Source organism: Pogona vitticeps, chromosome 1 (genome assembly GCF_051106095.1).
Source record: "Pogona vitticeps strain Pit_001003342236 chromosome 1, PviZW2.1, whole genome shotgun sequence".
In the NCBI taxonomy this organism is placed as follows: domain Eukaryota; kingdom Metazoa; phylum Chordata; class Lepidosauria; order Squamata; family Agamidae; genus Pogona; species Pogona vitticeps.
The window spans coordinates 259,043,940-259,064,990 of record NC_135783.1 but is presented as its reverse complement, the minus strand read 5'-3'; the positions used below and the strand labels follow the sequence as shown (position 1 = coordinate 259,064,990).

Here is a 21,051-nt window from a genome sequence, read left to right as displayed (position 1 = left end):
TGACCATTGAAACCTATTTCAACAGTGGCAGCAGGATAGATGCTGCTAAGTTAACTCAGCAGGTCCCGCACAAGTTGTGTGTCATACACATTCTGTTTTTAATGGAAAGGCACAAGAGCCTGCCACAGCTGCTCTGCTGATGTCCGCCGCCTGGACAGACCACCTTACTCTGTCTAATGGTAGAGATGGTCCTAGAAGATGCCTAATGTAAAACATTTCAGCTATTGTATTTATTTATTTGATTTATACCCCGCCCATCTGGCCTGTAAGACCACTCTAGGCGGCTAGAGTGTATACATCTGTGTGCTTGTAAATGTGTAGTGGCCACATTCTTCCATTTTTTGCTCTGTTTCTGTAAAAGGTCCAAAGGGAACATTGTGATGGAAATATTCTCAGGCTAGATATTTAGTAGGTTCTTTTAAATCTTTCCTCAACAAGTTCTTACCTGGACATTTCAGTTGCAGGTCAATAACCAGAGACACAAAGCACCTATGCATCTGAGGACTGACACAGGCTGCCAGAATCGTTTGACCTCTTTAGTAGGTTTTAGTAAGAATCTTGTGACTTTTTTAAAAATCTGGGGACAAGTGTCTCACAATATCCCCAAGTGCCATGCCGCTGAGAAATGCATGGTGGGTAGTTTGTGTGAAGATATGGAAACAGGCCAGTACCACTTGGATGTAGTTCTGTCCTTAGATATGGGGCAGGAGTGAGCAACTTGTGGCACTCCAGTTGTGGCCAGACTGCAACTCTCAAAGTCTTTCAGCTTTGGCTGTGCTAGCAAAGGCACATGGGAGTTGGAGTCGAATATGTAAAAGAACGCATACATAATCTCACATCTGCTTTTTGGAATTCAGACTTTCTACCTTCCATAAGAAGAACATAAGAAACCAAGCAACCAGCCCTTCCTTTCCTTATTTAATATCTGTCCTTCACACTGGAGCCCTTTTAGAAATCATGTGGCGTGTCTCCCCCATGCCCAATTTAGCAGGAAGAGTAGATGACTATGCAAAGCAGGAAGGACTATGCTTGGTTTTCTCTAACAGACCCCTAGGGACAGATTGCCACAGTAAGACTTTACCTTATAAGAGTAAAGGCAAAGTCTTCAAGCTACCTCAGGGACTTCCATTCCAGGTCAGAAGTAATAATAAAGCCTTGACTCAGGCAAGCACTACAAGTTCTCAGAGGCACTATCTTTCTTGCAAGGCATATGCTGTTATAGGAAATGCCTCTCCCCTCATGTTCTTGGATGTGTTCGTAGGAAAGGGCACAGCCTAGAAGTAGATTTCATGAAATGAACACACAGAGAGCAGACAAACACATGGAGAGAAACTGTTTTCACTCGCAGGAGACTAGACGCTCTTCTGTTTGCTCTCGGATCTGTACATTCTTGAACGTAAGTTTGGAGCAGTCTATGCAAGAAGCAAAGAAAGTTCATCATGGGGAAGGCTATACTGACTCCTCTCTGACACAGCATGCTTCTAATGTTGATAAAATTTAAAGGGATTTTTTTTAAAAAACAGTGGAGGAAGGGACAAAATGTTGTGTCACCTCCAATACTAACAGATTTGCTCCATTGTGAGCTTTCATACATCTAAAACGTCCATGAAAACTCATCCTGAAACAAATCTGTTAGACCCTAAGGGGCTATAACATGTTGTCCTTTGTTCCCCCACCCCATTTTAATTTTGTCACCATGAGGAGAAAGGTTAACACAGCTCCCTCTTCTAAACATGCTTCTAAGCGCAATGAGTTTTGTTTTGCATGTGAGTGGTCATGAAACCTGAAGTGCTTCTATGCAGGAATATTTTACAACTCATCATACAACATATCTAGACTAATTGAGTGAGAATAGAGAGAAGCACCTGAACAGCAGAACTTGAATATGGGGGCTAAATCCTGTCGTCTTCATTCATTTCTTGTGGTTTTAGCCACTAGGTTTTTGCGTTAAGCCCTTCTAAAATAAATTAATTTGTAGGTTATTGAGAAGTTGCCCACGTCCTCCACAATTTCGCTTCGAACCAATCTTTTTTAACCTTAAAAACCTTAGTTTGTGGGCAAAACAATCTAGAATTGGAGTAACCAGTAAACCTCATGCTACAGTGAAATTAACCAAATACTTCTCTACCTTTCCAGCTAATCTGTGAATTTCTGTTATGAAGCCCACCAAAGCGAGTAGCTCTGAGATGGTATTGTAACAGGAAACTCAACATTATAAATGTACACTGTATCTATGTGCACTGTATCTATAAGTACAGCCTTTTGTCTGTTTGGCCTCTCCCACTACTAGGCACATAGGAAGTTGCCTTATCTTGAGACAGATATCATGGCGGTCTCTCATCAACACTTTTTTATTTTTAGTCCTTATTTTGATAAGTTCTATTTCTTGCTTAGGAGCCATACACTGTTCATCACAACCCCAAGATCTCTCCCTCACTCCACCACTGCTGCCTTAGACCTTCCTCTCCATGTGAAGTTGGAATATTCAGCCCCAGAGTTCCAACATTAAACTCCATTTACCTGTTTATTGCCCATTCAGTGAATTTCTGGATATGACTTTGAATCATTTGCTATCATCATCACTCTCTTGGTGACATCAGGGCTCACTCCAACCTCAGGTTGCTCATGATAAATTTAAAATAGCATTCGTCCCAATACAGGGTGGTCTTGGGAGTCTACTCTTTTTACATCCCTCACAGTGTGATTATATTCTTATTCTTTGCTTCCAGTTCTTTAGATACTCATTGATCTCTAAGCAGATGCACTCTTCCATCCTATGATTGTTAAGTCTACTTAGTTTTTGGTGAGGGAATTAAGTCAAAGGCTTTTTGAAAGTTTGGAAACTTCAGCAGATCCAAAATATGGTAGCCAGATGGTTAACTGGAGCTGGTCACATGGATCACATAACCCCTGTTACAGCAGGTCCACTAACTGCTGACCCATTCCCAGGCACAATTCAAAGTTCTGGTTTTAACCTATAAAACCTTAAGTGGCTTTGATCCAAGCTCCCTCAAGGATCACATTTCCATGAGCCTGCTTGGGCTTTATGTTAATCAACAAAGGCCTTCTTCTTGGTCCCAGAACCCCCACAGGTGTGTTTGATAGGGATACAGGAGAGGGCCTTCTCTGTTGCTACTTCCAAGCTTTGGAACTCCTTCCCAAAGGAGGCCAGGTTGGCCCCATTTTTATCATCTCCACAAGCAGGCAAAGACTTTTCTCTTCAGGCAAGCTTTCTCTCAGTGACTGGAAGCCTGAATGGGTTTTTTTAATGGATTATCGTGCCTCACTGCTTTGAATGTGTTGTTGATGTTGCTTTTGTTTACTGTTTCTTAAAGTGCTATTTGTTTGATCCTTTTTAGTATTTGTATACTTACTGTTTTTAGCTTCAAATATTGTCTTTTAATGATGTAAGCCTCCTTAGGTCCTTTCTAAGGAGAAAGACGGCATGAAAAGATCTTAAATAAACATCGATATGAATTTAGAGGAGAAGCCTTCATATCTAACTCTACAGAGCATATGGTTGCTGAATACACATACAGAGGCAAAGGAAAACTGCTATGTATGAGTGCTTCATCAGTCTCCTCTTTCAAAAGCTCATCATAAAAATCTGGACGGAGCTGTTGCAAGGCAAAAGCTGGGGCTGGACAAAACGTTAATATGACAATGTCACTAGGTAAGAAAAGGGACGTGGTGGCGCTGTGGGCTAAACCGCAGAAGCCTGTGCTGCAGGGTCAGAAGACCAAGCAGTCGTAAGATCAAATCCACGCGATGGAGTGAGCTCCCGTTGCTTGTCCCAGCTCCCGCCAACCTAGCGGTTTGAAAGCTTGTAAATGCAAGTAGGTAAATAGGGACCACCTTGGTGGGAAGGTAACAGCGTTCCGTGTCTAAGTCACACTGGCCATGTAACCACGGAAGATTGTCTTCGGACAAGCGCTGGCTCTATGGCTTGGAAACGGGGATGAGCACCGCCCCCTAGAGTCGAACACGACTGGACAAAAAATGTCAAGGGGAACCTTTACCTTTACCTTTAAGAAATCTTAGAAAAAAATTATTTGGATACAACTTCCAGAATTTTCCTGCCATAGTGGTCAGAACTTATAAGAAAATGTTGTAGCAGCCATTTGGCTTGTGGCAGTTGGTCATGAAGCCAAGTTCTACTCATCGAGTCTCTTCAGTTGAACCTCCCATTTCTCCCTCACCAGTGCCCACAAAATACTAAGAAATGCTATAGCAACAAGAAAAAAGACCTTATTCCAAACAAACAAACAAAGAATCATAATACAGTAGGCTGGCAATATTTTTGCTGGATTTTGGATTTGTTTTGCTTCCATGAAGAACAATCAGTTTTCCTCCCACTCTTTTTTACACCACAGCTACCTGGGAAGTTAGGAGGTGGGCCAAAAGTGTTCCTCCTGACATTTTTAAGCAATAGTGTTCACCAATGCCAACCAAACAATGCTGAGAAAATGCTGGGAGCTGAGGTACAACAACATTGGGGAAAGGCATACTTTGCCCACACTTGTTTCAGGTATTGACTGTTTGCTACAAGTGAACATGGCAGCCATGGAAAACATTATTTCAATATGAATCCACTTGAATTCTTTAATGTGGAGGCTCAGAAGGTCTTATGATATACACAGTATCCGGTAGTTTAAAATGTAAAAATGATCCATGGGGAGGGGAGGCAAGAAACTTACGGTTCAAGCTTAGTAAACATACATTACAGACATTGGCAAGACATTTATCAAAGAATTTCACACTGTATTTGGATCTAATAGCACTTTAGTTGTTTTTAAAATAGCAAATCTGACAATGACATTGTAAAATTTGTAACAAATGCAACTACTTATCTTATTTACAGTATAAATAGGCCATTGTTTTTGGGTGAAGACAATGGTGTCCTGTCACATGTTGAGGAAAAGCAGTATCTCAGCTCTTAAATGCAAAATAATGCAATATGAAAGTAAAATTATATATATATTTATATATGTATAAATAACTATCTTCTACTCTGAAATCCTCGTGTGTTTCTTCTCAGCTCCAGAATACATACAAGTTCCTGTCAGAGTTCTGTTGTTGTTTTTTTGACATCGTAAATATCCTGAATCCTTATTCTTCTGCCACTGCTCTAGAAAACTGCTTCTCGTACAAGCTCATGACATGGTGGACAAACTGATACTGCTCACATGTCTGGATCATTCCTCCCCTGGAAAGAGAAGCAGGAAAATCAGTCTGAAACTCAGCCTCCTGTGTGTATATCTAAACTACTAACAGAAAGTCATACAGTGCAGAAGGTAACCAGACCAAGTACAAAGGGTTTAATTTTAGTTTCCCTCTTGACAAAGGTACTTTGGACTGAGTACTTAGATTCACTTAGCAACATGTCTGAGTTTAAGCCTGTGTGTGTGCATGCACGTGTGCCCATACGTGTGTGCGTGCATGTGCATTGAGATAGGAAAATAATTTCATTGTGTTTGACAAAATCAGATTGTTAACAGATTAGAAACAGGCTAGAAAAATGCTTTCCAGATGTAGAGGTTGTTTAGATAATGCAAATTTAATACTGCAATGAGTATGAACAAAATTGAGCAAATAAACAAAAAAAAGATTTTGAAGCAGAATGATCTCATCTATTCAGGGCTAACCTACACCTTTAGAATAATTGTAATCATGGCAGAGCCACATTAAGAGTGAACTATTTTAATCTTTAGGTGTGTGTAGTCACCATGTTTTGATTCCAAAACCTCCCAATATTTAGGAGACTAGCACATAAAGGCAGAAAGACCTTTTCTTGATGTGCTGAACTTCCTGTGTACAAAGAGTGTCTTCTAGAGATGGCAGATAATTGAACCATAATCTTCCCTACTTTCAGTCTTGTGTGATGGTATAGCCCCTGCAAAACTACTACTTATTTGTTTTCTATGTGTATATTGGTTTTTTAGAGGTTAGGCCTCCCCAGTTTCTGAAAATGTAGAAAAAAGTCTTTTTTAGTAAATCAGATGTCTTTTCTCACATTCAAACCAGCAGATAAGCACCGAGGATTCCACATTTCATACTGGCCTTTGAAAACAGAATGCAGAAACATGTTGCAACCTTACGCACTGAAAGAAGACAAGCCCCTCAGCTAGAATCAGGGGCATGTCCCCGATGACTAGGAATATCCTGGAACAAGGTATTGCTTGAGTTTGATATCCCACAAATTTCCAGCAGCCTGCCTCTTTGAGAAGCTAATTAAAAACTAAAAATGAAAAAGGTTAGACTTCTGAGTTCACAAACTCAGGCAGAACATCATAAGTAGAGTATCTGTGAAGATTTTCAGTCATCCAGATGAAGTTATCTGGAAATTGAGTCATGGCAACTGGACTTCTTTCTTACTAGGTTGAAACATTTCACTACTCATCCAAGTAGCTTCTTCAGAATTGGTAGGAAACCTCTGATATATGTATCTTCCACAATGGTTTCACTTCCCCCTGGTCTGAATAGGCTTGTTAGAAGGATAAAGGACTGGAGGTGAGTGAAAATCCCACTTCTGCAGTCCTTCTCCACCCATTGTCATGGGTCGCTGGGGACGAATAAAAGGGCAGATGATAAATAGGAGACAGATTGCATCTAAGGCCTCCACCCCTGTTGAGTGAGGGATTTTCTTCATACTGTACACATATCTTTATATGTCAGGGAGGCCAAATCCCTCGCTCAACAGAGGTGGAGGCCTTAGATACAATCCATCTCCTATGTATCACATAGCTTTTTAAGGCTTTTGATACACTAATAAAAGTTTTACTTGGGCAACCTTTAAACTTCACCTAGTTTTAAATTAATTTCTGTGTACCTGTACAAGCAATGTTCCAGACATCTACAATACTGCTTGGTGCTGAATGCCAAAAGCTTTCAGGTGTTTTCCACACTGTGCCTTGTAAGGAGAAGAGTCAGACTGAGAATGTTTATACCACACCTTCTGTTTTATTTTAAGCAAGCAAGCGAAGAAGCCAACAGCAAAAGCCCCTTATAACCTTGAGAGCCACCACCACCACAACCCATAGACAAAGGAATTTTTAAAAATGGGAGAGAAAAGGATTTGGCACGTTTTCTTTTAGACAACTTTCTGTGCTTGCATGTATCTGTGCAGATGTGATTCAGAGTGCAAAAGCTCTTTTCATTTACTTGACTGTGAGGGCAAAGCTGCCTTGGCCTATTTTGAAAAATAACTCTTGGTATCCTGTAAGATATTAATGCTGTACAACACCACGAACGTCCACTCAAAGTTAAGTTCCACTACATCTACTGAGGCTTCCTCTCTAGTAAGTTCAGGCTCACAGAAATACGTAGTCTCATGCTGGATCATCCACACAGACTTAATATTGTCTTGTTACTATTAACGAATAGGAGACACATGCTCCAGCAACTTTAAAGGAGCCTCGTTGGGAGAGCCAAATCAGAGCATAGAAAAGCTCACCCATCCTCAGCCTACAACCTCTAGAATCCTCGTATGAGCCAGGCTGGTTGGTAGTCTCGGAGTTGTTAGCCCCCCCCCCCAAAAGAGGGGGAAGTTCTTTAGACTGTGGTCTGAATCTGTTGGGAATGGCAAGGGAACTGCATCTCTGGTGCTGATCCCTCTTTGGCCTTATAGTATTACACAGCTGTTCTTTTCTGCTTCTTGTCAGGTGCAGTTAAGTGTCAAACAGCCTTTGCCTTCACCGCATTTCCAGCCTTCCTGGAAGGCTGCACACAATCGCCAGATGGCATTCCAGCTCCCATACTTAGCTAGGATTCCAGCCACGACTTCTTTTTCTAACTGAAGCTTGGGACCACTTCTGATCTGCAGTTATGTCTGGAAAATGTCTTCCTGTACATTTAGCTATACAGTATGTACTCAAAGTCTTAGCTGTCATTCTACCTCCATACCTCTGTCCAAGTCCCACTCAGTGTAAGTGAACTAAACTAATTTCCCCTGTTGACTTCATTAAGAGCCTAACCCTCTGAATGTTTACTTCAGGCATCCACTGATGAATGATTTATAGCATTTCAGCTCAACCAACCAGTATTCCTGAAATTATGCAACTATCACTTGTGAACTAACTAGTTAAAAATTGTATAAAGGTATATGTTTCTGGCCATCATCTTGAGTTACTATTTCCAGCATTTTCCTCAGAAATATCAAAACCTGCCTCTATAAAATATTGTTTTAACTGACAACAAGGGAATAAAAATAACAGTGAATTTTATTTTTATTTCTTTGATTTTTGAAATAAAACACAATAAAATAAAAATTCCAAACAAGTAGTTTCAAAAGGCAGGGGTATATATTTAAAAGTGAAGTTTTTTTAAAAAACAAACATCTAATTACTGCACACCTAGGATTCGCTCCCTAACACCCCTTTCACGTGAATATTTTTATATGATATTCATATGACCTGTTCGTATGCTGGAATTGGAATTGGAGACAAAAACAAAGACGAAGATGAAGAAGAGTATTCTTACCTGTCTAGCCGCAGTTGGCAGGTTGTTCTGAGTATGTCAACCACACCCTCATTCTTCCATTGTTTGCAGCAAATGCTGGTAGCAATGAAACAACCAGTTCTCCCAATCCCTGCACTGGCCAGACAGAGTAACAAAAAGTGAGGAGCAATGTTTCCAGAAAGTGCAGTAACATTTCCTTAGCAATGCAAAGCGAACAAAGCTTCTTGTCTACATGGAAGAGAAAACAGGGAGGACTAGAATCTATGGAGAAAAACCTACAAAACAGGATTAGAACTCTGGCTGAGAATAATGCTTCCGGCAATGATTTTTAATAATAAACAAGATGTGAAGTGTTGTGACATGGGATATTCTGTTTATACAGTCAGATGAAGGTATAACCCCCCCCCCAAAGGGGGGGGATTCTAGATACAGAAACCACAGGAGTCTTGGAAATTTTTTTGAGGATCCCAACTTTGGACTGTGGAAGTGTAATGGTTCATCCTTCCTTTCTGAAGAAAGCTGTACCAGATTTCAGTCTCTTCAACAAGCTAAAAGACTCAGATTCAGTTCCAGCAGATCAACATCATTAATGGCTTATTACTGTATCTCTGAAAAGTGATGTTCTGGTCCTCTTGCTTCTCACACTATCTTTTACGTAGTCCTAACCCTTACAGGGTTAAACTGCAGAAGCCTCTGTGCTGCAAGGTCAGAAGACCAGCAGTCGTAAGATCGAATCCACGCAACGGAGTGAGCTCCAGTCGCTTGTCCCAGCTCCTGCCAACCTAGTAGTTCGAAAGCGTGTAAATGGGAGTAGATAAATAGGTACCACCATGGTGGGAAGGTAACGGCATTCCGTGTTGAGTTGCGCAGGCCACGTGACCACGGAAACTGTCTACAGACAAACGCTGGTTCTACGGCTTGGAGATGGAGATGAGCATTGCACCCTAGATTCGGACATGACTGGACTAAATGTCAAGGGGAACCTTTACCTTTACCTCTTACAGGTCACCTGTAAGGTTGGAGGTAACTTAACAGCACCTAACAACAACAAAACCCACAGGGGGAGGAAGGGAAGCTTAATGATGGAGCCAGGGGTGTTGGGAGTTTGATTCCCCACTGTGCTTTGCAGGAGAAGAGTAGCCTGTGCATTCATTTGCAAGTTACATGGTCCCAGAACTCTCCACAAAAGAAGGAGATGGCACATCACTTCCAAGTACTTGATATATAGAAAACTCTGCAAAGGGCTAGCCTAAACTGCAAGTAACTTGATGGCATGGAATTATTGCATCAAGCTACTGCACAAGGAATGCAAGCATTTGTTTTTTAATGTCTGAATATTTGGGGGGCTGGATAAAGGTAATAATTTACAGAAGCATAGGTGTTGATTTTATGTATCTTTTTGCATCCCATCAACTGAGTCTGCAGATGGGCTGATATGCAGAAAGGCCGTTTAATAACCCAGCGCCTTCCTGTCTGAAATACATGGTTCTCATTTATATGAGGAAAAGAAAAAGATAGCTGTGAAGTGTTCCAACTGAAAGCCCAATATTTCCTTCAATGAAAGATTAGCACTCAGATTGGAGGAAAACATTACAGAGGGCAATGCCAGACAGATGTTATGTGAGCAATCTGGCTTCTGTCAGGCTTGATATGTCAACATGTCACTCTAAATAACAGAAGCAGCAAACAACAATTTCTGCTATCCTCGTTTTGCAGGTCTCAGGGTATGCTGGTATTCATTGCCACTTAAATAATTTTGACCAAGAGCTATACTCCCACAGAAAAGAAAAAAAATTGCAGAATATCATTTCACCTGAATCAATAGATGAATACAGGACACAATAGTTGAATCTCTCTACCCGCCCCCCCAAACCCTTTGGCCAGGGGGGAGGCAGAGACACCAATAGAAGAAGGGTATCTGGTGGTGGAGGTGGAGGGAGAGATAAAAGGGGAAGTAGACTGAGAGACAGAGGTAAAACAGGAGGAGGAGAGGAAAAAGAAGAATGAGGAGGAGGAAGAAGATATACCCTTAGGATGGGGATGGCTGGAAATGAAGGATCCATGGACCCGAGAGAGAGAGAGATAGAGAGAGAGAGAGAGAGAGAGAGAGTCAGGATGAAATTACCTCTGGAGAAAATAGAGAGGACACAACAGTATTCTACGACTGCTCCGACTGAGGCTAAGAGAGGGAGGGAGAGGAGATACACAGAAGGGAAGGAAGGGATAGCCATGCAACTGGGAGAAATAGAACCTGCAGAAATCACCATTTATGTGTACCCTAAAGGGGAGGATGTTTGGAAGAAGGGAGGCAGGCCGGTACTGAGCAATCAATCAACAATGCCAACAGAACGGGAGTGAGCGCGACACTCTTGTTGTGGGACCATCTGCCGCAGCCTACGGAATCTGACCTGAAAACTGACTGATAGCGAACACTTTGGGGTGAATCCTGTTGCTGAAGTCTTTGTTAACACATGAGTTTCAGGATGGTTGGCATAAAAAGGACATATTAGACGGACCTGTTGGTCCTACAGAAGTTGTTCATGGTTCTCCATTGTCGGTTAATAAAATGTTTATGCACCTTGAAGATTTGTCACCCCTTTTTGGGGAACAAAAGGGAGGATGGAGAGCACCCAAGCTTGAACCCACTTACAGGTCCAATCTATCTAAAAGATTGCATCTCCCTCTATGAGCCTGTTTGGGAATTAAGATAACCAGGGGAGGCCTTTGTCTCAGACCCACCACCCTCAGAGGCACGCTTGGTGGGGACACAGGAGAGGGCCTTCTCTGTTGCTCCTCACAGACTCTGGAACTCCCTCCCATGGGTAGCTAGGCTGGCCCCATCTTTACTGTCCTTTTGCAAGCAGGCAAAGACCTTTCTCTTCACGCAGGCTTTTCCCTAATGATTGGCTGGCTGAGAGGGTTTGTTGTTGTTGTTGTTGTTGTTGAATGGAATGTTGTACTCTTTTAAATCTAATACATTTAAAAGAATACAACAATACATTTTAAATGTATTTTAGTATTGATTTTATTGACCATTTTAAACATAATACTTGTTTAATTTTTTAAAAAATATTTTTATACTCACTGTTTTTATCTTTTAAATATGGTCTTTTAATTGTTGTAAGCTGCCCTGGGTCCTTTTAAGGGGAAAGTTGGGGTAAAAATATTTTAAATAAATAAATACATACATATATTTAGGGCTGAGGACAAATTCTATCAATTGTTTTAATGCAAAATGAGAAAAAGAATTGACAAGTCTATTACATGCTATACAAACGGACAAATTATATTTAGGTATTTATGCATTTCATTGTTGTTATTTTATTTATTTATTTTCCAGATATCATTTCCTCACTTAAACAAGATTACAAAATATTATCTGATGATTGCAAAAGGCATAATTGGGTAAAATAATTTAGTCTGTTTAGAAAGGGGGAACAATTCAACTTGTTTGGATATCTAGAGGTCTTGATAAACAGCACTCTGTTAACACATAAGTAAATTGCCATGGTAACTATACGGGAAAAACGTTTCAGAAAACAGATAGCGTTGTAGCAGATAAATACACTGTGTCACCCCTAAACCCACCTCAGCTGAGTTGCCACTTTCGCCTAGAAAATAGTCTTATGTTCTTGGACCTCACACTGATACCACCTGATCAGACCCCCAGTGTGTTTTTTCACACTGTCGTCTCTACATGGGCTCTTTATTTAACCAATTTACTCTGTGGAAAGTCTTTATTTAAGCTTTTGTTAAAACTCAAACCACATCATTTTGCCACTCCCAGTTCCTAAACAGAAAGCTTAAAAAAGATATTGCCTTTAAAAACATCTTTCCAGTAGCATGTCTGACACCAGCCATTAACCACATCAGGTGGTTAATGGTGGCTAAAGAGTGAAAATCATAACTTCTTATTACACAGCGCATGAGACTACTTCAGCTACGACAAGCAATTAAGATCATTCACAAGTTCTTTATCTTTCTCACTAGCTTTAAGATTTGCTCAATTCTATATTTCCCCTTTGTATTTTCTTTCTTTCTTTTCTCCCTCAGAACTTCCTGGCTCTTCTTGTCTTTCATTACTCTAGTCCTCTAGCCCACTGGTCCCCAACCTTGGGCCTCCAGATGTTCTTGGACGTCAACTTCCAGAGATCCTGGCCAGCAGAAGTGGTGGTGAAGGCTTATGAAAGTTGTAGTCCAAGAACATCTGGAAGCCCAAGGTTGGGGACCACTGCTCTAGCCCCTTTCTTCTTCAGGCTCCAGGATAGGCTGACTACACACACCACCCAGCCAATCACATTGCTACCCTGCTAACAAACAGATTGCCAAAGTTCCCTTCACATTTCACCAGTCATTTGAACTGTCACCAAGCCACCAACATGTTGGTTTATGTGATAAGGTATGCTAGAAAATAGAAATGTTTGTGTTTTTATTTTTTTAATAAAAGATTAAGACACAAAGGGCTGGAATGGTAAACAATGAAAACTAGATAACAACAGGTTACCTACCTGTAATTGTAGTTCTTTGAGTGGACCTCTGTGATTCACACTCTGGGTGATCCACGCATGTGCAGAGGATTGTTGGAATATTCTAAAGCTTCTGCAGTAGCAAAAAGATACATTAGTGCACACCCCTCCCCCCTGGTATATGTACCTTGGGCCAAGGCTCTCCTTTCAGTTAGGTCAAGCGCCACATAAAAGGAAGGGCGTGACAGTGGGGAGGCCGGGTTGGGATGTGTGAATCACAGAGGTCCACTCAAAGAACTACAATTACAGGTAGGTAACCTGTCATTCTTCTTCATGGCCTCTGTGAATCACACTCGAGGGATCCCTTGAAGAAATGCTGTGGATGTTGACAACACCCTAGTAGAATGAGGACAGATATTCTGTGGCGCTGGAACTCGAGTGAACTGATAAGAAAGCTGGATGGCAGATGCAACCCACTTGGATATTCACTGTGAGGCATCTTGGAGACTTTTAGCAGGAAGTTGGTAGCCAATGAAAAGTCTAGCTAAGCATCTGAAGGATTGAGTGCGGGCTATGAAGAAAGCAGGAGCCCATCTAATGTATGGAGAATCTTTTCTTGAAGATTAGATGGAGATGGAAAAAAGGACCAAGGGTTGAGATAGGTGAAACTGGGAGACAACCTTGGGCAGGAAAGAAATATCTACAAAGAGTTTGACTTTATCCAGGTAAAACTGGAGATAAGGGTAGCCAGACCTCAAGACTGCCAGTTCACTAGCAGGGTGAACTGATGTGATAGCTACAAGGAATGGTGTCTCAAAAGTAAGTAATCTGAGGTCAGTTGAGGCAAGGGGCTCAAACGGGGCCCTTGTAAGGTGTCAGAGAACTAATGTCAATGACCATTGAGGCAATGGAGGATGTATGTCAGGATACGTACATGTGTGACAGTCCTTTGAGGAAACGTTTCAGAGTAGGATGTCTGAAAAACTTAGCTGCTGGAGAGGTTGGTGGTTGATAGGCCACAATTGCCGAAAGATAAACTTTGAGTGATGAAAGAGAAAGGCCCTTAGTTTTTAATTGTAATAGAAAATGAAGAACAGTGGTAAGAGAAGAGTTAATTGAGGATAGCGATGACCATGTAGTGAATGACTAGGATTTCCCCCCAATTATACATGTAGGCCTTCCTAGTTGACGGTTTCTTTGAATGATGAAGGACATTCATCAGGGAGGCAGAATCCCCCACGTTGTGAGATGAAGGGCAGGGAGAGCTGGGTGGAGAATTTCATTTTTGTCTTGTGTAAGCAGCCGAGGCAGGCGGGGCAGGTGATAAATTTTGGATGACAGCTGGTGGAGAATCAGGAACCATGGCTGTCGTGGTCACCACAGAGCTACTAGAATAGCGTTGGGCCTGTCCTGTTGAAGACAGACTACCACCTTGTGGAGAAGTGGGAACGGTGGAAAGAGGTAAGTGAGTGATTTGGGCCAACAGCCGACAAAGGCATCGCTGCGAGAGTTCTTGCTAACTCCTGCCCGGGAGCAGTAACATTTGCACTTCTGGTTTGTTTGGGAGGCAAAGAGTGTGCAAAGGGTGTGCCCTGGTGTGTGCACAGAGAGAGAAAGACAGTCTGATCTAGTTCCCACTTGTGGGCTTGAGATTCTTTGTGACTGAGTAAATCTGCAAGATTGTTGTCCTGACCAGCTACATGGATTGCCGTGGAACGAATGTGATGGGAGAGGCACCATTCCCACAGGTCGACAGCGAAATATAGGAGACTTGGGGAGTGAGTACCCCCTTGTTTAAGAATATAGTACATTGTGGGGATGCTGTTTGTGGCTATTTGAACCATTTTGCCAATAAGATTGTTTTTGAAAGCCTTGCAGGCTTTTATTACTGCTAGTAGTTCTAGCTCGTGGATATGGAGCATTATTTTTCTTTGCGACCACTAGACCTGGATTTGTAGGGATTGGCAGTGGGCACCCCAGCCAGTGAGGCTGGCATCTGTGGTAACCTGGATTTGTGGACAAGGTTGTTGAAAAGGTCATCCCAATGTCAGGTTTTGTGTGGAGTACCACCATGAAAGCTGGGAGACGAGTTCTGGAGTGACTCAAAGTAGAGTATGTAGTGGATCTATCAGTGAGATGAATAAGGCCAGGAACCATGCTTGAAGTGATGCCATTTTGAGGCAGACATGCTGGACCATAGAGGTCATTGAAGCCATTGTGCCTAACAAGCGTTGGACCATTAGAGATACATGTGCATGAGGAGTGAAGGCATGGAGCAAAGAAATTAAATTGAGACTTTTGTCTGTTGAGAGAAAGCTGGAGCATGTTTGGAGTCTACAATTTCTCCTATATAATGGATTAGTCTTGAAGGCATCAACGTGTATTTTTGAAGACTTACGTACTGTGAGGCTGAGATCTTGGAGGGGAGACAAAGTGAAACGGACGTCTTGTTATGCTTGTAATGGGAGTGAGCAACAAGAAGCCAGTTGTTGATGTATGGAAAAATGTGAGTTTTGTGAAGCCTGAGGTATGCTGCCACAGGGGTCATGCATTTGGTGAATACTCGGGGAGCCGTCGTGAGCCCATACTGAAGTCTTTTGAATTGGTAGGTCTGGGTTCCGAGTTGGAAACGCAGGTAAGGCCTGTGAGAGGGATGGATAGAGACATGGAAGTAGGCGTCTCTGGGGTCTATAACTGTGAACCAGTCTTTTTTGTGGAATAGTGGGAGGACAGACCCGAGGGTAACCATGCGGAATTTGGTGGTATTTATTGATTTTATTTATACTCTGCCCATCTAGACCCAAGTTGTACTCTCTGAGGATGGTCCTCCAAGAAGGATCAGAAGGTGCGTCAGTTGACAGCAGTCAATATCGAGAGTCGTCGACATTGTTGGGGTCATGGAGCTGGTGTTGATATGGAAGATGCTGTTGGTGTCAAAATGGCTGCTGAGGTGGCAAGAGCGTCGATGGACCACATCGGATGACAGTGGAATAGACAGATGCTGGTGACGCCGAGTGGGATGAACGACTGCAGTTATCTGGGTGGGTAGGAAAATAGTAGATTGTCAGTGCCACAATAGTGACCGGAGTCGAAGAGTGTTGATTGACTCATCTAGGTTTCTTTGGTGCTGACTGATAGGAGATGCCTGGTAACTCTGGGCGATCATGGTGGTAAGATTGCTTTGACACCAAAGGTTACCGTGTGGGGACAAAATGCTCTGGTGCTGCCACCGAACCAGGGAAAACAAATGGTCAATAGTGCTTGGCAGGCCTCTCTGTTAGGCACTGATTGGGGCAAAAGGCATCCCAATGATGGTGCTGGGTGTAAGCCATGTCCATGCAAGAAGGCAAGCAGACGCGTTTGTAAGATCGGTGCCTCTGTTAATGTGCTGGTGGCCAAGGTGGTAGGCCTACTGGGGCAGAGTAAGGCATGTTTTCAAGTTGTCTTTCGGTGCCGTGGATGTTCGGTGAAGCAACTGGTGAAGACTCACTGGGAGAGCCCAAAAATTGTTGAGGGCTAGTAGGAGAAGTCCTGAGTCGGTCGACACACTGTTCCCATTGGCGATGGTGACGGCTGGCGAGGTGGAAGTGCCTTGTCATCTGAGAGATCCAACACAGATGAGGTCTCCAGAATCAGGTGGTTGTGGAGTCAGAGTGGAGACGGTTTTGGAGGGTTTTGACTTTGAAGACTTCGTCTTCTTCAGTGGTAAAGGTTCAGGTGCTGAGGAAAGGTCAGTCAATGATTTCCATTTGGTGGCCGTCTTCAATGTCGAATGCTTGGTTTTGTGACCTTGTGGGGCAGTCGATAGAGTCAACGTCAGGGGCAAGACAGGTTCTCAAACAAGCTAGAGTAGCCGAAGGGCATTGTTTTGCCACATTGGAAATGGCTTTATCCATGTTTTTAGTGTGGGGTACAGATTTACAGGAAGGTTGGGCCATAGGCTTTGCAAGCTGGAGAGACTGTTCCCAAAGCCGAAGTTTGAGCCTAGAAAGGCGACTGTGGAGAACACCGGATTTGAAGTTTTTGCAGTGAGGGCAGGAAGAGGTTTGATGAGCCTCACCAAGGCAAAACAGGCACTTAGCGTGCTGTCAGAAAGTGGGATTTTGTTGTTGCAGACCATGCAGCGTTTAAATGGGCCTGGAGAAGCCATGAACCGAAAACCAGAGAAGGGGGGAGGGGGGCTTTTGCTGGAGGGCCAGAGTGGTATTTTAAAGATGATGATGATGATGATAAATAAAGAAGTTTTGAAATAATAAAGTAGTAAATAATTTTCTTTCTTTTTCTTTTTTCGAAAAACTCACAGATTGAGGCTCTTAACGCGGCAGTTGAAAAGAAACTGAAGGGGGAGTCTTGGCACCAAGGCAATATATCAGGGAGTAGGGGGTCTGCACTAATGTACCTTTTTGCTACCGCAGAAGCTCTAGAATATTCTGATGAGGTTCCGCGCATGCGGAGTGTGATTCATAGAGGCTATGAAGAAGGAATATCTTTTATATCTAATATCTAACATAAGCCTAATCCTAACCACTCAACCGACATGCAAACCTATCAAATTCTAACTCTCTACTCCTCTGCGCATTTCACTCTATAGCACTACTCGTTATACTGTCATCTATCTATCTGTCTACCATGTTTTCCCGAAAATAAGAAAGGGTGTTATATTAATTTTTGCTCCCCAAAAAGCATTAGGGCTTATTTTCAGGGAATGTTTTATTTTTTCATGTACAACATTTATTCAAAGACAGTCATGTCATCTTCTTCTGGTTGGTGCACAATGGTGGAAGGTGGGGTTACACTTAACTGGGGCTTATTTTTGGGGTAGGGCTTATATTATGAGTATCCTGAAAAATCATACTAGGACTTATTTTCTGGTTAGGTCTTATTTTTGGGGAAACAGGGTGTCTGTGTCTATCTATCTATCTGTCCGTCCGTCTATCTATCTATCAAACTGAACCGTGCTTCTTCTACTTCTTTCTCATTCGTCTTGGGTTCAGAAAAGCACAAGAGGTCTGGCTACCCTTATCTCCAGTTTTACCTGGATAAAGTCTTCTTTTCCCTTCCCAACTGTGATAATGACCTTTCCCAACATACATTCAGTCTCTTACTCAGCTCATTCATTCCATCATGCAAACAGCCATCTCCCCTGTCTAATACTAATTTAAAATTCAACATATGAAATGTAGTATACTAGCACATTTTGGTGCATTCGTATAGCATATTACCTTCTCACTTGTTTTATGTTTATGGAAAAGATCAACAAAAAGAATATTACACTATACTTCTTCATTGCCCACACACAGCTTGAACAAGTGGTATTTACTTTAGGTGTAAAAATGCCAAAAACAAAACTAAAAGAGAAAACACTTGAGAAAATTAAAAGAAAATTAACATTGCTAATAACTCTTCTTCAAAGGAATGTTAATTGAGATAGAGAACAACCTAAACACCCCTTTCCCTTTCTTTTCTTTCAATGGTTATTCATGGATAAATATAATTAATCTACCTGCAATGAACTATGATTGGACCTGTCTTTTCTTCTGTGCTCTGCATGGCCTCTTCCACTTCTTGAACCAGCTGCAACAACGGCGGTGCTTGATCAGGGGTCTTCTGATCTGGCCAAGATGTATACCAGTAGTGCTTCAGACTTCTTATTTCTTCACCCTTCTGTTAGACATTTAGAAAGAGGATTAGAAGCACTAGAGATTAATTCAATTTTTCCATCTCCAGTACTTAATTTGTTTTTTTGGTAGGAAAAGCCCTAAGAAGCAGCCCTAACTTGGCACCTTAGATTTATTTGGGTTGTTAGAAAATATTGTCAGAAATATTGTAACCTGCTTACAAGGCAAGGGACCTTTCTAGTCTGGGGTAGATGTCGGTCACTTCAGTAACAGACAACTGTTTGCTCTCCAGCTCAGAATTATTTTTCCTGCCCTTTTTCCAGTCAGGGGTTTGTTAGTGTTATCAATGGCATCTGTCAGAAGTGGACAGTTAGAGAGAAGTGTTCTGTTAGTTATGTAACCAGTCAGTCAGTAATGAAGCTGGTTAACAAGCTAAACTCAGTGATGTAACAAATTAAAATTTTTACACAAGATAATGTTTGTTTTTATCTATGAAGAACTGTAAGTAAACAGAAACATTTTATTCTTTCCCATGATCAGTCTCTGAGTGAATGTGTTGAGACAGTAAGTGCCAGTTGAGGTAAACTAACAAATAAGAGGTGGTCTACTAATGGAGACCTGAAGCCAATCTGCTCTGTAGGTTCCTTACTGAAATAGTTTATTCACTGCATAAAGAGAGGAAGTTCATTATAATTTATTTAAGCCACACTCAATCACTCACACACTCTGCCCAAAGAAATACGTTGTCCAAAGGTGAGAGTTCTAGTGCCACAATGGCCTAAGAGTTAAAGTAGCATTATACACTGGTCATTTTGGAGCAGGCTGCTATGAGCTTGGGATTGGGTGGTGTGTATCATGCCATATGGTGTAATCCTCAAGTGACTCTATTTGGTTCTTGTCTGAAGGGCCAATTAAGAAACTGCCCACAGCTGCATTTGTGGCTTTGGCTGCAAGCAGTTTCCCACCTGGTCCCTTAAGGCAAAGCAGAGTTTTTATATAAGTGATGCTGCACATTAATGATGGTCTGCCAGAGTTTACACATTTTCCCCCACTTCCCCTGCCCCTTTGCCAAAGTGCAGAGGTAGTATTCAGTTTGCCAATATCCGGAAGTGGCTCACTTATTAAATCACTTCTCATTATCAGAAATTCAAAACAAATAAGGGCCTTGATAGCCAGAATGCTTGCTTTTGGTCCATTCCCAACAATCACACACACAGTGGAAACAGACCAAACTAGAGTGATCCTACTCATATCAAAAATGTAGAAGCCCCTGAAAAGGGGCCAGAAAGGCGTGGGTAGCAATTTGGTTTCCTCTAGCACAGGAGTCTCAAACTCAAATTACCTGGGGGACACTGGAGGCAGAGTCTGGGTGAGGCTGGGCTGCATCAGATTTAAAAAAAAAAAAAACTCACAGAATAGCCTTGCCAAAGAAGAAAAGCCCCGTCGGTACATGCAAAATTAAACAGAATGGGGCGGGCCCCCCACAGGTGCACGCGTGCGCACACACACAAACACACACAGAGGTCTGGCAACCTTCCTCTGAGGGCCTCCCCGCAGCAGCAGCTACCCCCACCATGACAGGGGAGCAAACTTTGCGAGGCGAGCCCAGGCAGCCTCCAGAGCTAAGGCGGCTGAAGCAGGACAAAGAGGAGGAGGAAGAAGCACCACTGGGCGCTGAGGTGGCTGCTGGCTGGGCTGGTGCTAGGGGTGCCGAGAGAGAAAGAGAGCCAGAGAACCACTTCCCTGGAAGAGGCGGCAGCGGTGTCAGATGTTGTTGGAGGCGCCATTGGAGGCACTCTTCAAGGATGGGCCAGGAGCAAGCTCCGCTCTCAGGCATCGCTCGCCAGCTCTCCCCCAAGACAGTGCCACTTGCACCTTCCATCCGGAACTGCAGCCTGCCAGCCAGCTTGTCTCTCTGCCGGCTGGCAGGCTGCAGTTCCAGATGGAGGGTGCAAGAGGCGCTGTCTTGGGAGAGAGACGGTGAGCGAGGTGAGGCTTTTTTTGACTCTTGATAGCAGAGGACATGTGGGTGCTTCCGAGGGCAGGCAAGGTGGGGGCCACAAACTATCATCTGGCGGGCCACAAATGGCCCCGGGGCTGCATGTTTGAGACCCCTGCTCTAGCAATTATGTTGCATGATCACCAGAAAAAGGAGCAAACCAATTCATCCCTTCAGTGGACCAAACAGCAGGCTTTACACCTGTCTGATTGTACTCTGAGACTGGCAAACTGGAACACTTCACCTTAGTATATACGGTACTGAGACGACAAACAGATTGCAGCCCCAGGGACAAATTAGTCTGGACAAACTTACTGTAGACCACAAACCAGGAGCAGGTGTGATCACATCTCACAGTGAGCAAAGTGACCTATTGTTCACAAGCAGCCATCACTGTTCCCTTGCCACTAGAGATGGGCACTTACCACAGTTTGTCCCAGTTCGTCAGATTGGGTCCACAGTGTTGTACAGGTGCCCCAGATTCCACACACTGCCTCCTCCCGCAGGTGCC

At 42.8% G+C, this 21,051-nt stretch overlaps 1 protein-coding gene across 11 annotated transcripts in view; it reads right to left on the bottom strand.

Annotated features, from left to right (window-relative positions):
- Positions 1-4,573: 4,573 nt before the first annotated feature.
- Positions 4,574-21,051, bottom strand: part of PTPN5 (protein tyrosine phosphatase non-receptor type 5) — a 99,149-nt gene continuing 82,671 nt past the window's right edge. For 10 of the 11 annotated variants that reach the window (XM_072985688.2, XM_072985689.2, XM_078383857.1 and 7 more), the window contains 3 exons: positions 18,427-18,587; positions 8,479-8,592; positions 4,574-5,206 (listed from right to left, as the gene is read on the bottom strand). In XM_072985688.2, coding sequence (XP_072841789.2) covers positions 5,110-5,206; positions 8,479-8,592; positions 18,427-18,587 — 372 coding nt within the window. In that variant the 3' untranslated portion in view covers positions 4,574-5,109. Of the gene's footprint in view, positions 5,207-8,478; positions 8,593-11,377; positions 11,595-18,426; positions 18,588-21,051 lie in introns of those variants that run through there. The other variant, XM_072985687.2, reaches the window with a different exon arrangement.